General features: G+C 38.0%; 1 protein-coding gene across 8 annotated transcripts in view; it reads right to left on the reverse strand.

Annotated features, from left to right (window-relative positions):
* Nucleotides 1-7,501: 7,501 nt before the first annotated feature.
* Nucleotides 7,502-17,390, reverse strand: part of FAM214A (family with sequence similarity 214 member A) — a 92,903-nt gene continuing 83,014 nt past the window's right edge. For 5 of the 8 annotated variants that reach the window (XM_032343765.1, XM_032343764.1, XM_032343767.1 and 2 more), the window contains 3 exons: nucleotides 13,840-13,908; nucleotides 11,367-11,566; nucleotides 7,892-8,091 (listed from right to left, as the gene is read on the reverse strand). In XM_032343765.1, coding sequence (XP_032199656.1) covers nucleotides 7,938-8,091; nucleotides 11,367-11,566; nucleotides 13,840-13,908 — 423 coding nt within the window. In that variant the 3' untranslated portion in view covers nucleotides 7,892-7,937. Of the gene's footprint in view, nucleotides 8,092-11,366; nucleotides 11,567-13,744; nucleotides 13,909-17,390 lie in introns of those variants that run through there. The other 3 variants (XM_032343761.1, XM_032343766.1, XR_004285836.1) reach the window with 3 other exon arrangements.

The raw sequence follows: 17,390 nt of genomic DNA on the forward strand, positions 1-17,390 counted from the left end.
TGTTATGATTACTCTATTGATGTCACCTTTCCTGCTCAGAGAAGCCGCATCAGGTCAGGGACCTCGTCCATAGTTGCTCATATTTTACTCCCAGAGCCCAGCATGTCCTAGATGTTCAATAAATACCTAATGAAGGAATTAAAATTCCATTTATTTGCCTACTCCCGGGAGTCCACTCCCACAACTTTACGGAAACCCCTGGCACCAAACTCATCCATGACTTTCTTTTTTTTTTTTAAGATTTTATTTATTTATTTATTTGACAGAGAGAGATCACAAGTAGGCAGAGAGGCAGGCAGTCTGAGACAGAGAGGAGGAAGCAGGCTCCCCGCTGAGCAGAGAGCCCGATGCGGGACTCGATCCCAGGACCCTGAGATCACGACCTGAGCCAAAGGCAGCGGCTAAACCCACTGAGCCACCCAGGCGCCCCCATCCATGACTTTCTTAATTACCGTATCCGTTGACTTTAACTTTAATCCTCATTCTAATTGACATCTGAATAGCTACCGGCAATACTATACAGGGTCGTTCCTGTGAAGTGTCTCTCAGAAACCTGGAAATTAGGTTGCCGTCCAAGAGTTAAACTGGTAGACTGCAACAGATGATGAATGCAATTCTGCGCGAGTTTGGAAACCATCAAAACGTTCAGCCAGAGTTTCCTAGGAAGAATCCCACTCTGGGAGAATTGCACTGGGATTGCAACCAGAGAAACAAAATCTTATACTGCAGTTTTTTGGAGAAAAGAAGGAAGATGTTTGTCAGGCAAGCAAGTACTTAGAATACAAGAGTTCAAGAAGCCAGCTCTTTTTTTTTTTTTTTCCTTTCTTTTTTTAATTTTTTATTTTTTATTTTTTATAAACATATATTTTTATCCCCAGGGGTACAGGTCTGTGAATCACCAAGGAGGCCAGCTCTTTGAGGAAGATATCCTTTGAGAGTGTTTTGAGCTGGGCCAACTGAGAAACTTCTTAAGATCAACTATTGGTTCTCTTTCCATAATTGCAAAGTAACTTACTGAAAATTTGCCTTTTTTTCCTACGGAGCTATAGGAAGAAAGGATAATGCACTAGTTAAGCTAAGTGAAACATACAACAGTTGTATTTTCATTAATAAATTAGCATTCTGGTATATATCTTGTATCAATGTATTTGTGAGCTTGAGTTAAAATCTGAGGCCACTATGTAAAAAAAAAAAAATCAGTATGTGTGATCTTGGATAAAGAGATTCTCTTTCTGAAAGATAGTGACACACACATGAGGGCAAGTTTGAATTTCTGGGAGGCAGACTTTGGTCAATGGAAAATTTACAAAGGTCAGTGCCACATTGTGGAGACCTGAGAAGCCATCCTTCCCCAGGTATCACTCTTCGGCATCCTTAACCATGTACCTTAATGTTTAAAATCACACTCTGATCAACAACGACCTCTAGGATACTTCTCTGGCCATTCCTTCTTAATCTCCTTTGTTGAGTCTCTACCTTTCTCTTAATTGGAGGGTTCTAACAATTCTGTCTTTGGATCCCCTTCTTTTTCAAGTTTTACACTCTCCAGATCACTTCTACTTCATAGATTTAGGTGCTATCTATATATTCCAGGCCAGGGCTGTCCAATAGAACTTTCTATGATGGAAATAACTCTGTATCTCTGCTAACCAATACAATTGTCACTAGTCAGGAGCACCTGGGTGTTTCAGTTGGTTGAGCCTCCGACTCTTGATCTCAGCTCCGATCTTGATCTCATGGTCTTGAGTTCAAGCTGTGTGTTGGGCTCCATGCTGGGCATAGAGCATACATTAAAAACAAAAACAAAAAACAAAAAACAAGGAGCAGGGCCGTCTGGGTGGCTCAGGAGGTTAAGTTGTCTGACTCCCTTTTTTGTTTGTTTGTAAACAAACAAACAAACAGTACGGCATTGTGCAGGATGAGAGGCAGAGGGAGAAGCAGACTCTCCAATGAGCAGGGAGCCCCAGGCAGGGCTTAAGCCCTGGATGGACTCAGTCCTGGGACTCTGGGATCATGACCTGAGTTGAAGGCAGATGCTTAATTGACTGTACCACCCAGGTGCCCCAAGTGTCCAATTCTTGATTTCTGCTCAGCTCATGATGCCTACTTAAGATTCTCTCTCCCTCTGCCACTACCCCCATCTAAAAAATACCAAAAAAAAACCACAAAAAAACAATGACTCTAATTTGACTACCAATCATTTGAGATGTGACTAGTGCAACTGAGAAACTGAATTTTGAATTTTATTTAATTTTAATTAAAGTAGCCACAGGGACTAGAATCACTGAGAAACCCTATTAACAGATTTTCGTTAGGTATGCGGCAAGGTTCAAGTATTTTTGTTTGATCAAAGCTCCCCCTGGTGATTCTGATCCACACATGCACAAGACTTTTCAGGCTTGAAACTTGGTAAGTGTATAAAAGCTTAAAAAAGATCAGTGGTGGGGCACCTGGGTGGCTCAGTGGGTTAAAGCCTCTGCCTTCGGCTCGGGTCATGATCTCAGGGTCCTGAGATCGAGCCCCGCTTCGGGCTCTCTGCTCGGCAGGGAGCCTGCTTCCCTTCCTCTCTCTCTGCCTGCCTCTCTGCCTACTTGTGATCTCTGTCTGTCGGGTGAATAAATAAAATCTTAAAAAAAAAAAAAAAATCAGTGGTCTTTTAGAGGTGTAGGTGCCCTAGCTCAAGAGTTTGTAGGAGTACAGGAGATAATGTCCCACCCCAACCATTCCTCAAGCAGCTGAAAGAGGAAATCCACTTGCATCATTGCTGATATTGTAGCAAGTATCAAGAACAGAATATATTTTTCCCCCTGGAGTAGCTTTTTACATTTGTATTGTGCACCAGGGAAGGAGCCTTCTCCACGCCACCAGAGGTGCTCACAATTTCTTTAGCCATTCCAAGCTAGAGACCTGGGTGTGTCAGGTATGTCCCCATCATCTCGGAGGGGCACTGGATAGTTGTAGGGTGTGGCCTGGTTGATCATGGTGTTGTTTTTGGTGAAGGGGCTGAGGGTGGACAGAATTGTAGTGTGCCCCCCTGCCATGGTGAAGATGCAACCAGCACTTGGCCCCCTGATCCAAGCATCATTGAGGAAGACTGAGTCTCCTGGCCATCTTAGTTGCAGTGGCAGCGGCACCAGCTTACTTTTTTAAAAGATTTTATTTTTAAGTAATCTCTATACCCAATGTGGGGCTCAAACTCACAACCCCAATTTCAAGAGTTGCACACTCCACCGATAGAGCCAGCCAGGCACCCCAAGAACAGAATACATTTATGAAAGGAAGATAGAGGAAGAGTCTGGAAGATCAACTCAGGAAGCCAAGTGAGATAAAGAAAGCCAAAACCCTGAATATAAATGGTGAGCTAAGCCCAGGGAACAAACATTACCTGAGTAAGGTCAGTTAACTGTAAAGAGAGAGCAGTTTCAAAAACTTCAGTGTCAGAAATGGAACCTAGAAACTGGTGGATGCCACTTCTCTAAGGACTAAGATGACAGTTCTTTATATGAATTAAAAGTACAAACAGGAAAATTTTGAATGAGTTGAAAAGAATGATGAATGGTGGGGTCTGGAAGAGACACCACAAACTTTAAACCTTTAAAATTTCTTAAAATGAGGTGCCTGGGTGGCTCAGTTGTTTGGGTATCTGACTCTTGATTTTGGGGTTGTGGGATTGAGCCCCACATTGGGCTCTCCGCTGCTCACTCGGCATGGAGGCTGCTTGAGATTCTCTCTCTCCCTTTCCCTCTACTCCTCCAACTCCCCAACCTGCTCTCTCTCTCAAAAATAAAATCTTAAAATATTTACCACAATGTGTATCTAAAATTTCCCTCAACTTTATTTGCATGCTTTCTGACTGTATACTAAGTTGAATGGCCTCTGAGTGGCTTTAGGACATTTCTCCCTAAAGTCCTTTTTTATAAAAGATTTTATTTATTTATTTGACAGAAAGAGACAGCAACAGAAGGAACACAAGCAGGGGGAGTGGGAGATGGAGAAGCAGGCTTCCTGCCGATCGGGAAGCCCAATGCAGAGCTCGATCCCAGGACCCTAATATCATGACCTGAGCCAAAGGGAGATGCTTAATGACTGAGCCACCCAGGAGTCCCAAATCTTTTTTTTTTTTTAAAGTCTTTTTTCCCCTAATGATCAATAGGCATTGCCTTATATATCTCACTCATCACACACAACTTATACACTTTATTGCCAAGGATATTGATGAAAGTATATTTTATTTTATTTTTTTAAAGATTTTATTTGTGACAGAGATCACAAGTAGGCAGAGAGGCAGGCAGAGAGAGAGAGAGAGAGAGAGAGAGGAGGAAGCAGGCTCCCCACTGAGCAGAGAGCCCAATTCGGGGCTTGATCCGAGGACCCTGGGATCATGACCCAAGTCGAAGGCAAAGGCCCTAACCCACTGAGCCACCCAGGTACCCTGAAGAATGTATGTTTTATGCCAGACTGTAATTTTTAGTGGAAAGAGAATGAAGAAAGAGGCAAAATTCCAGAGTAGTAGAACGGAAAAGACAAGCTTTAACTCAGATTTGAATCCTGAGTCTTCTAACAGTGAGACCTTGGGCAAACTCTTCAAGCTTCCTTTTCTTTCATTATAGAATAGATTTATACTCTCTGCAGTATGGCTTTAAGTATTAAATAACATATAAATTGTTTACATTGACTGGTACATTCACAGTAGGCATTCATATGTTCTCTTCCTCCTCCGAGGGTCCAAGTTTAAAATACATATCTCACAAACTACTACAATAAAAATTTTTAGAGAGGATATCTTTCTCATAGATAATCCATGATAGAGTAGAATGGGCCAATTCCAATGCATATATAATTTTAGGAATTGAGAATGAATTCCTACCATGATGAAAAGCCTTCTTCCCATCTAGACTGACACTGTATTTCTAGGTCTAGTAGACCACAAGGAGTGTCAAATATCAAGATTTCACAGTGACCACCTCTATAAAGTTATAGCTGAAAGGGTGAACAGAGAAAGGGACTTACATAGTTATTTTACATAATTAAGTAATGTGAAAAAAATCTGATAATGACCATGTATTGCATCTATCTTTTAAGTTTGAAAAAGAGTCACTGCTTCATTCACAAAGCTAATTAGCAAAGAGTAGGAATCCTTAGAATGAAGCCTTGAAAGAGAAAGGTTTTCCTTTTGTTCTGGGAATGACAAAGTCCTGGTGGGGGAAAATGGCAGGAGGGAATCTTTTTATTTTTTATTTATTTTTTAAAGATTTTTATTTGAGAGAGAGAAGTTGGGGATGGGGGTAGGAATGGAATGGGAAAGTGTCAGAGGGAGAGGAAGAAGCAGGAAAGTGTGGTCAAGTCTCGGCTTGTGACAGAAGGGTGGGGAAAACTATTATGTTAGACATAGTGCCAGGGCAAGTGAGAGCAGACAGGTGCTGGGTGACCATATCTCAATTGGAAAAAACAATGTAGGCATAAGAGGCCCTAAAAAGAGGGACAAAATTTCAGTATGTTTCCCTTGCACAAACTTGCAGCAAGAGCACAGGATGCACCTATGTTTCAGTCATCTTAAAATTTTCTTTAAAATGCCCATAAAGGGGAACCCGAGTGACTCAGCTGATCAAGCATCTGCCTTTTGCTCGGGTCATGATCCCAGGGTCCTGGGATTGAGCCCCACATGGGGCTCCCTTCTCAACGGGGAGTCTGCTTCTCCCTCTCCCTCTGTTCTTCCCTTCGTGCACGTGCGCGCATGCGCACACACATGCACACACACACACACACACACACACACTCTCTCTCTCTCTCTCTCTCTCAAATAAATCTTACAGAAGGAAAAAAATGCCCAGAAACATGGAAAACCATGTTATTAGAAATAATTCTAGAAAGGTTACAGTGAGGTATCCACGTAAAAAGACACCTGCATACAACATACATCACTAATTTTTGGATTACTAGAGAGGTCAAAGAAACAATAATAATTTTTAAAAAGGTATTTTGATAGTTTAAATGCTTGATGTTTTTTCCAGGTTTTATATAGAATTACCAATATTTACTTAGGCCAATGTGTAAGAAATCAAGATACATATATTAGAATATTGATTCCAACAATCAGATGACAATATAAGCAGGCATATTATCAATATTCTCACCCCATTTTCTCGATCACACAGATCCAGAAAAAGTTTAGAGAATTCCTGGAGTCAGTCCTATTAGATAATATTAGAGCTGGGACTACAGTCCAAATGTTCTGGGTCCTAATTCCATGTTGCTTCCATGGTCTGAAAATTAAGAATAAATCTTCACAAATTTGTGCCATTGACAACTTTTTTTTTTTTTTTTAAGCTTTATGGAATACCAATAGACTTTTTTCTTAGCTGGTATTTTATTTTAAAGATTTATTTGAAAGTGAGTGAGCATGTGCACGCATGTGTGGGAGGAGAGGCAGAGGGAGAGAATCTTCAGACTCCCTGTGCTGAGCACAGGGCCCAATGAGGGGCTCAATTTCTCAACTCATGAGATGCTGACCTAAGCCACATGAAATCATGGAAACCAATAGGCAGATGCTTAACCAACTGAGCCACCCAGGTGCCCTGTTGGTATTGTATGTGTGCCTTGTTATCTGATCTCCTATTGTCCACTGTCAGTGCACAAACATCTAAAACCACTTTTCTAAGGGGGATGAAGGGAGGGCTTTTGCTGCACTCAGCCAAGTTCCCTTGCTTAGGAGTTTTCCTAGCTGCCAAATGCCTTCCTTCCATTGTGACCCTGAGCAAGAAAGTGATAAATTTGGGGCGCCTGGGTGGTTCAGTCAGTTAAGCATCTGCCTTTGGCTCGGGCCATGATCTCCGTGTCCTGGGACTGAGCAATATTGGGCTTCCTGATCAGCAGGGGGTCTGCCCCCCCTCCCCTTCCTCCCTGCTTATTCTCTCTCCAAAATAAATAAATAAAAACTTTTTAAAAAGTGGTAAATTTCCTTGGGGAAGAAGCTCAAGACAACTTCCCTCTCCTCTCGTCTGCGCGATAAAGCTAGAATGGAAACTGTCTGATGGCTACCAGAAATCACTCAATCACATGAATGTCTCATCTAAAAATAAAAGCCAAATACACATTTCTTTGTTTTTTGCGTATATTTACAATATAAATACTAATTTACTGTCAAAGTACATATTCTTTTTAACAATTTGCAAAAGTTATCTAGCATGGGACAGCAATTTAATGTAAAGCCTCTGCAGTAGTAATTAAGGAAAAATAGAACTGTTTTAGGGATAAGGAGTTCTAGAAGGAGTATCAAAGGGCGTAATGATTTGAACTTGCAAAGGGAATGTGAAGCAGCTTAGTCCACGTTGCACTGCCAAAACAGCATGTTAAAGGACTACAGCAACCTGGATGGGGTGAAAACTAGAGCTGGGAGATATAAAAAGTACACATGCTTGCATAGTGCGTTAATCTTAAAGAAGCTCAACATTTCATTCTCGTTTTCAATAAATTAAATGAATAGTACTTAAAACACATCACACAAAATTAAAGATTTGTGCATATATTTTGGATTTCAACATTAATGTCAAAAATACATAGTATGATTTTACATAGGATTTGTGCTACATTAGAACACTAGAGACAAACATCACTTGAGTATTAAGGAAAACATTAAATATTAAATAACTGAGAAATAAAATGTGTCAACACTAATCTAACTGGATGGGGGGGTGGTTTGCTATTGCAACACGTCCAATGAAGTGGTTTCAACAGTACAAAAAGGCTTATTAGGACATGAGTGTTTCCAGTCTACTTGGAATATGTGGATCTCATTCCAGGAATCCTTTAATAAAAACTGGTCCAGGATAACAGGAGAGGATCCACTCTCCTGGTTGTTAATTGGTACACTCCGTTCTACGCTAATTTTTACTTTCCAACTTGGGTACTGAGCGAATACTTTAAATTGTCACTCCTTATCAACATCTTGGTGAAAACTGAGGGTTTGTTGGCGATTCAGTGTAAGATTTGAGTTCATACGCAGCACCGCTATCAACTTCCATTGACTTTCTTGAGAACAGGAGCCGTACATCTCTATGGAGGTAGATCTTTCCAGATTTAGAACTCTGGAACCTATACAGACAAGCAAACAGAAAGATGCAACATTGTAGGCACTGAGTTTTTAAAACAAACAAACTTGAGGATTTGAATTTTGAAAGCAGGAAGAATTAGTCTTGCTACAATATTAAGAATGACTCTTTAACAAGATATTTATTTAGCCTCCTATTGCCGAAGTTTGTGCTGCTAGTTCCTAGTTAAGTGTTTCTCCCTTATTATTCACTACCTGAACAATCGACACTCCCTTTCCTCCTCATATGATCAGAGGCGCTTCTTTCTGTAAAGCTTGTTTCCCATACCATCTTACTTTCATCCCTGACACCGTAACACATGCACCTTCCCTCACCTACAGTGTCAAGTTTCAGTTCATGTTAGTCAATCACACTACATTTGGGCTCTGCAGTTCTAGCATCTTCTAGTCACATCCATTTCACATAACTTGCCCTCTCCCAATTTTGAGTACATTAAAAAGGATTCCAAACTTGAAAAGTCACAACAGAAAATAATCAAGTATAGCGGAATTATTGCTATCATTAGTAATGGCTAGTAGCTAAATAAAGCCTAAACATCATTAAAAAGACAAAGGTTTGTAGTGAAATGAAAGTGGTATCACAACTGTGTATGGAACTGTGATGATACCCTGCTAGTATCTATGACATAATACAGGGGCTGGAGTCTTTTGTCCTATAAACTTGTCTGGAAGCTAGTCAAGCATACAAACATACTCTTTAATGCTAATCTCTCTCATTTTCCCTTTGCATAGCAGAAATACTCTATGGGTTTCTGAATTTTACTCCTAAATTAGCTGAAACATCTGGTGGTCAGTTGTATGTGAGCCAAATGTCAGCTTACTCTTCCATTCTGCCTGAAGTTTTTTTATCTTCTTAATCTGAAGGAGCAAACTGAGACCTTTAGCAAGTAGAACATACTCATACATAAGTGGTATACTTCCCAAAGAAGTTTCTTTACAGCATTTAAAGTATCTGATCACTATGTGGGGATTATAAAGGCTGGGGTGGTTTATATTAGTGAATATTGCTTATGTAGCGCTATGGTGGTGAAACTTCAGAAGAAATGGTATCAAATGGAAGTGTAGAGAGTTGAATCTTATCTAGATTGGGCTGAAAGCTATTCTTACAGTCTGCTATTTCATACCATTTCTCTTTTTAAAGTCTTCCAAGTCTGTTTTCAGATTTTTATTCCACAATCTATATAACACTTCCCATCAGGCTCATAACAGGTAGTGCAGAGTTGGGTTTAAAAACATGGAGCCAGAGGCACCTGGGTGGCTCAGTGGGTTGAGCTTCTGCTTTCAGCTTGGGTCATGATCTTAGGGTCCTGGAATCAAACCCCACATCAGGCTCTCTGCTCAGGAGGGAGCCTGCTTCCCTCTCTCTCTTTCTCTGCCTGTCTCTCTGGCTACTGGTGATCTCTGTCTATCAAATAAATAAAATCTTAAAAGAAAAAAACAACACAGGGGCGCCTGGGTGGCTCTGTGGGTTAAGCCTCTGCCTTCGGCTCAAGTCATGATCCCAGAGTCCTGGGATCGAGCCCTGTATCGGGCTCTCTGCTCAGCAGGGAGCCTGCTTCTTCCTCTCTCTCTGCCTGTAACTCTGCCTACTTGTGATCTCTGCCAAATAAGTAAATAAAAATCTTAAAAAAAGAAAAACCACACCCCTCCCCCCAAAACAAACACTGAGCCAGTTTAACATGTCCCCAGGATTCAGAACACCAGGCAGAAGACCCCAAGGCAAAAGTACCAATTAAGCAGTACTAGACTTTTTCAAGTATGAGACTTGAGTGGACAACTCTTTATTCATTCTAGACCACCACAAGGTAGATCTATTGAAAGATAGCTGGTGGTCCCCATCAGTAGCAGATTAAAGGTCTTCTGCCTGGGCCCTGGATGAGAGGTGCCTCCTTCTCAGGAATAGCAACTTTTGGAGCAAGGGAGTTAGGCTAAAATGATTTAGTCTCGCTGATATGACTGAGAACTTACTATGAACAACATCAGAAAATTACTAACAACAGAGCTATAACCAAAAGGTTATTCAGGGGCAACTGGGTGGCTCAGTCAGTTAAGCATCTGCCTTTGGCTTGGGTCATGATTCCAGGGTCCTGGGATCCAGCCCCATGTTGGGCTCTCTGCTAAGAGAGCTTCTCCCTCTCCCTCTGCTTACTGCTCTCCCTGCTTGTGCTGTCAAACAAATAAAATCTTGGGGCAGGGGGTAAGGCTATTCAGCTATTAACCAATAGATTTGCTCATTGCCTGAGAGCAACACTAGGATTTAAGGGCAGAAAACCTAGTCCCAGAATACTGGCAACTTGGACCTCAACGACAAACAGCTTCTCACAACCTAGTGCTGTGACCTGGGTAGCAAAAGTCAGAGGAAAAGGTATTTCTGATGGAATTACTAGAATATAAACTCTTTGAGAATAGAGATTTTCACACTGTTGTTTCCCCAGTGCCCAGGAGCATACCTGACACACAAATACTTGTTAAATGAATGAATGAAAGCTAAAAACATTCCCTGCCCAATACAGTAGCCACTAACCACATGTAGCTACTGAGCACCTGAAATGTGGCTACTTCACATTGAGTTGTACTGTTCCTATAAATCTCTATTTGATTTCAAACATTTACAATAAAAGGATGTAAAAATACCTCATTCATAATTTTTTTAGAAGATTTTATTTATTTATCCGACAGACAGAGAGAGATCACAAGCAGGCAGAGAGGCAGGCAGAGAGAAGGAAGCAGGCTCCCCGCTGAGCAGAGAGCCCGATTCAGGGCTTGCTCCCAGGACCCTGAGATCATGACCTTAATGAAGGCAGAGACAACCCACTGAGTCACCCAGACGCCCCTATGTGGATTATATATTCAGATTTTAACACTTGGATATGTTGAGTTAAATAAAATATATTCATCTTTCCTCTCTTTCACTACTTTTTTTTAATGTGGCCACTAGAAAATATAGAGCTGCATATGCAGTTCATATAATAATTCTATTGGTTTCAAAATGTGTTTCACTGCCCCAGATAGGTGAGCATTTTTTGATATAAAATATTTTACATTACATTGCTATAAATGAAAACTCTCCTAATTCAACAAGTAACAATGACTGCAGGAAGATATGCTATGTTTTTTCTGCATCTTGGCATATGAAAAGTTTCCAAATTAAGCAAATTCCAAAGGATACTGGTCTAGTCCAAGTGACAGGTGTTAAAATAAACAACAATTTTGAAGTTCTTCTTTAGTAACGTACTTTCATATATATTTGAAACATTACCTCAGATGTATGAGGTAGCGTAATAACCGTTCTTCTGCATGTCGGATGTTTTCTTTATTAACAGTTCTCTTCATTTCTTGTTTAACAGGTACAGAAAAAGTTCTTTGTCGAAGGAATGTCTGATGATTGGCTGGCATATCTCGTAAGTCATATATTACAACAAACATCTTCACCACAGTCTTATTAGGATTAAATAAGGTCTGAAGAAACAACATAAAAATTATTCTTTAAAAAGTGGTTTGTTGATTTGATGCAAAATGATTGTGCCAATAATAAAATAGTTTTTTTATAAGTTAATCCCAGTGGATATAATTCAGTTTTGGGAACTAAAGTTAATAACATCTTAAAAGTTTATGACGTGATATTCAATTTTTTTAAAAAGTTTCAATTTTTATTTACCAATAATACAAAATCCTGTAACAAATCAAAATTTTTAGCCATAAATTTCATATTAGGTAATACACAGCTTTTACTCTTTGTTCAGATTTTAAGAAATGCTTCCACTAAAGTAAGCAAAATACACCCTTACTGAATTAAAACATTCCAGTTCACTTATTTCAAACATTAGCTTTATTAAAGTGTGTCAACTGCGAAATACTCAGAATATTAATTTTCCTTACATTTAATAGTGAGTAAATAGAAAAATTTAAAAATAGCTGGGTAAAGCTAGACTTTTTGGTATATTAGGTACATATAGTTATATAAAATTAAAAATGTGTTCTCAAAAAAGAGAAATTCCCTTATTTGGAAATTTTTCTGAGTTTAGAAAATAAAGTTCATTATTATTAGTTACAAAGTAGGATGAATAATACTTCATGTTCTTACAGTTGGATTCCTTGCAAAAACTGTAGTGACACTAAACTTTTAAAAAATCACCAATACTATAATAGACCAAAATACGTATCCTTAGTGAAGACTGAATTAAATTCAACTGATACATGGCTATTAATAATTGAAGGAATAGTATTTTTTTTTAAGTACTAATTTTTAAACAAGATCCCAAGCTGCTGATCTGACTTTAACCAAATTACCAACACATCAATAGGTAACTTGGTGCCCATGCTTTCAGAAGCTCATCCGTGGCACTGGACATCACTCACTGAATCAAAATGAGAAATATATCAATATTATGATCCAACTTTTGAAATCTAGTGAGTCTTAAGATTAAGGCTAATACATTCAAGAACCACAACAACTAGCAAGCCAGGAGTTCAAATCATGTTTATACATAATTAAACTATATAAGGAATGAAAGACATGCCTAAGTTTCAGATTTAAAATTAATCATTTTAAAAGTTGGCTGTTCTCAAACAAGAGGTATGAATATGCTGCCTCTGGGTCATTATTATGACAACTGATAGCTAGCTTTCCAGTGACCTACTCTGTCACACGAACTACGTAGCCAGAGGTGAGAGAACAAGAAGATTATCACTCATTTAAATTCAAGAAATGCATTTAACATAGAAGTATTACTTTAATATGCAGTGATTATTTCTGGGTAAAATTTATATATGTGAATATACTGCATTATATGCACACATAAGTATTACATAGTACTGTGTTTCATCCCTGTGAGACAGGAAATAAATGTACAGAGCCCTTGCTGTATTTGAACAATGGTGATGAGTAAAAGTGGTCTGGTGATCACAATGAGGCCAAAAGACATCAATAAGAAGGCTTACTGAATTAGACCAGATCTTGAGTGTAAGGAACTTAGCTAGGTATTTTTTTCCTCTTTAAATTTCAGCTCTATTGAGTTATAACCAACAAATATCAATTAGATTCTTTTTAGTCTACAAGCTCCAGCTTTGGAAAAAGACTTCTGGGCCTGCAGGATTATCCTGGGTCTGACTTGGAGATGAACTCAATCACAAACTGACCTTGATAACAAATAAGTCTTCTGAGAATGCAAGACCAATGATGAATGACTGCTCTGGGCTAGAGGAATTTTCCTGAGCCAAAACAAGACCAACACCTAGACCAAAAGAGAGGGTGCCTTCTCTGCACTCATATCTGTCAGACTACATTTCTACTTTTAATAACCATCTTAGATTAACTTTGAAATTATTACACTAGGGATCATATAATTTTATTTTCCAAGGTTTCCTGCCAAAGCATTACTAATAGTTGAGGTCTTCTTTGAAATAGGTCAATCTCAGTCTGGCTAATTATATTAAATAGAAGGCACTAGTAATGTTAGTTCTAATTACACTGAAAATAGCTCTATTCAAGTTATGTAAACTGGCGTATACTATTTTTCTAAAGCATTCACCTTCATTAGATTATTTATGCTTTCCTTTTATGAAGGTCCCCACATGGCCATTCCTGGGGCAGAGCAGGGAAACTCCAAAGAAAGCTGCAGCCCCACTGTTACTTACCAAAGTTGTTGCAGCAGCAGTAGCAGGAGAAAGGGCTAAGTTCTATATGTATGTGAGAGAATGATTATTGCAATTGTAGGCTATAAAACACATACCACTTGTATTGTTCCTGAAGGAGGTACTCGATAACCCCTTTTACCAAGGGACTCTAAAGTAATCACACCCTTGAAATAAAAGAAGACAAATTGAGTACAAACTGATGCACATGTAAATAAAAGATGAAAAATAATAAACCATGTAATTACTAACATTTTAGAATTTGACTTGTATGCAAAAATATTCCCATCGATAGGTACATTCTGAGTATGGAACAGTGAGGGTCCAGAAAGGATTACTGTTCTTCCTGGAGATGTTGCAATGATTAATATAGAACATTACACTGCTTGAAATTTATATTAAGATATAAAAACCAGAAATAAGAAGCTCCTTGACTGAAAGGGAGATAAGGGAGAAAATGGGATTATTCCCTTGTTATCACATGGGAGGATGGAAATGAAGAAGCAATCCATTTACTGTTCTTTGGACATATAAGAAGTCAGGAATGCAAACGGGTCTAAGTCTTAGCCAACAGTGAAGTTAATTCTTCAGCCGGTGAGTTAAATTAATATATGGATTTCTGACTACAGACCAGCATCAGCAGACTCATCTGTAAATGTCTTAGAAATGTACAATTTATGATTCTCCCTAGACCTACCAAATCAAAGCTGTATTTTAAGATCCCCCAGATGATATCATATGTACATTAAAGTTTGAGAAGTACTACCATTCTATATTAAGTAGTTTTCTGAGAAGCATGTTCTAGTCACTACAGAAGCCCAAATGACAGCAAACAAGCATAAATTAAAACAAGGAAAGTTAGAATTGCACATGTGAAAGTTTCTAGATAGGCAAGATGACCAAATGACTACAGGTGGTTAATTGTGCTATTTAATTCTTAGATAGCTTTCAGAAAGGAAGGCTGATTCATTTAACTGGGGTAACAGTTTCAAGTAGGTAAATAGAATAATTGCATGTTCTACATTTCATATCCTAACATTTTATATTGTACATGCCAAAACATGTCAAACTTCAGTAGAAGTAAATATAAAACAGGACTGTCCCATCAAACATCTCTGTTATTTGTAAGACAGACCAGGGTTGGAGGGTGAAAAAAAGCATGCAAACGTAAAGAGGAGGGCCAGACTCTGCTATGTGAGTCAAGTGCCAACCTCAGACTATTAAATTAACACATTAATATTAGGAAATATTCGTGGAAATGGTCACTGAAAGGACATAGGTTGTTCTTGTCTAATCTGATTTACCACATGGTCATTTAAAGCATGAAAAACAGCCTATCAAAAAACTGCATTCCTAATTAAAGCAATAATGAAGCTTTAAACAATTTCTCTCTTACAATCTTGTTTATGTGAAAAAAAGCTATGGTATATAATGCCCCTCTTCTTCCTAGTTCCAGAAAAAGTAGAATATAACCAAATAATAGCTATCTTTATAATCACATTGCTATAGGCAACACATTACCATTTTCCTTGCTACCTTCCCCTAAATACATTTAAGAGAACTGGTGGGGCAAAAACTACCATAAAGACTGTATTTAGGGGCACCTGGGTGGGTCAGTTGGTTAAGCAAGTCCCTTCAGCTCAGGTCATGATCCTGGAGTCCCAGGATGGAGTCCAGTATCAGGCTCCCTGCTCAGCAGGGGAGTCTGCTTCTCCCTCTGACCCTCCTCCTTCTCACACTCTCTCTCTCTCAAATAAATAAATAAAATCCTTAAAAAAAAAAAAGACTATATTTATTTCCTTTAATAGCTTTATTCCTTTATTAACTTTAATAGCTTTCAGAACATGGTAACAGTAACTAAATCAATTTATAAAGACAGTATGTGTATTTTTAAAACGTTAGAATATATGCCAACAATTTACAACTATTTCTAAGCAATATAAGACTAATAGGGGCATTCATAAATTAGGAATTTTAGATACAAATTGGGAAACTATGTGGAATTTCATTAGTATTATTACTAATTTATTATTTGTTATATTTTAATAATTTCATTATTTTAGTTGGTCACCATATTAATGTATCTACCTATAAAAAATTATAGTGTTTAACATAAAGAAGAGAAATACATTTTTTTCTGGCATTATAGAATGGAATAGGAAGGTTGAGGTAAACTAAGTTGGGTCAAAATCACACAAAAAAACTCCTCAAATTACTCTGCTATAGAGACTATGCAATAAGTAAAACTAAAAGAAGTTTATCTTAATTTGGTGAATTACAAATACAAAAAATAATATATATGGTCCTGTTAATATGATGATAATTGAAGTCATACCATGAATTTACCACTGGCATACATTCCTTAGAAGATTTTACCTGGTCCCACCATTCAATAGTTTCTAAACAGTGAAATATTGTTATGTAGCAGTTGGATAGCATTTTTACCACTGATGCTCAAATTAGAGAGAGATTATGTGGCTTTGAGCTAATCTTTAAGTGATTATTTAATGAAAAAAATCCTGTACCACTTCTATACCACAAAGACAGAATTTTCAGTCCTTGTGCCAAATTGTATGTTTATGAGTCATCTATGTTATTTGTGATGAGAGATCCCAAGGTGTCTCAGATCTGCTGGTCTGTGATATATACTTTCTTGTCAAAATGTGATCAATCTTTTGAAAATATACTAAACTACCAAAATGTAAATAAGAATCCCTGAAGAAACAAGATTAATTTTATTTAGTAGGAAAGATTTGTGGTCTAAGATTTGAACTAGGTCATTTACAAAAGGAACCCATTCCTAATGAACAAAATAACCTAGAAAAAATTTAATTACATAATGATAAGTTTACTGAAGAATATTATCAGAGAACAGCAAGTCAGGGATTCTGAAAGGACAGACTAAGCCAACTCAATAACCTGATTCATACCCTTTCCATATCAAAAGCTATAATCATTTGTGTGTACTTTCTGGAGACAAAGCGACAAAAACTTGTATCTCTTAATCCTATGTGTTTTAGATGTCAGCTAAAATCAAAGATTAATGCTGGTCTGTTTTTTAAAAGCAGAGTTCAAATTCTCTCTTGTTTGTAAATTTTACTCAAAGATATTTACTTGAGCTGATTTCCAGCCATTTGCTCTTTTATCTTGTTTCTAAGTCATTGTAACAGTCACTGGGGACTTTGTACATTATGACAGATTACAATATTGTAGACTTTACATTTCCATTCAGTATTAAACGTCAATAGAATATGTGAAACTGATGAGACTTGTTGATATCCTGGTAAAGCAAAATGGATACCTTTCATAGTTCTATTTTAATATTGTAAGCACTCCAGAATGATACATTTATTCTGATACCAAACTTACATCAGTTGTACTTTCCATGTTACTAGTTATCCAAAATTAGCTGTTATTTTTTCTAAATTATACTGGAAAAGTAGATACATTTTTCCATGGTAAATGAATATCAGGTGGCTTTGTGATAACTGGGCAGGTCTATGAAGGAATGGGCTTTGTTTTATTTTTTATTTTTTTAAAGGATTTTATTTATTTATTTGAGACAGAAAGATACAGAGAGAGAGAGAGAGCGATGAGCGAGCGAGCATGAGTAAAGGGAGATGCAGAGGGTGAGGGAGAAGCAGACTCC

The sequence above is a fragment of the Mustela erminea genome, chromosome 5 (genome assembly GCF_009829155.1).
Source record: "Mustela erminea isolate mMusErm1 chromosome 5, mMusErm1.Pri, whole genome shotgun sequence".
Classification (NCBI taxonomy): domain Eukaryota; kingdom Metazoa; phylum Chordata; class Mammalia; order Carnivora; family Mustelidae; genus Mustela; species Mustela erminea.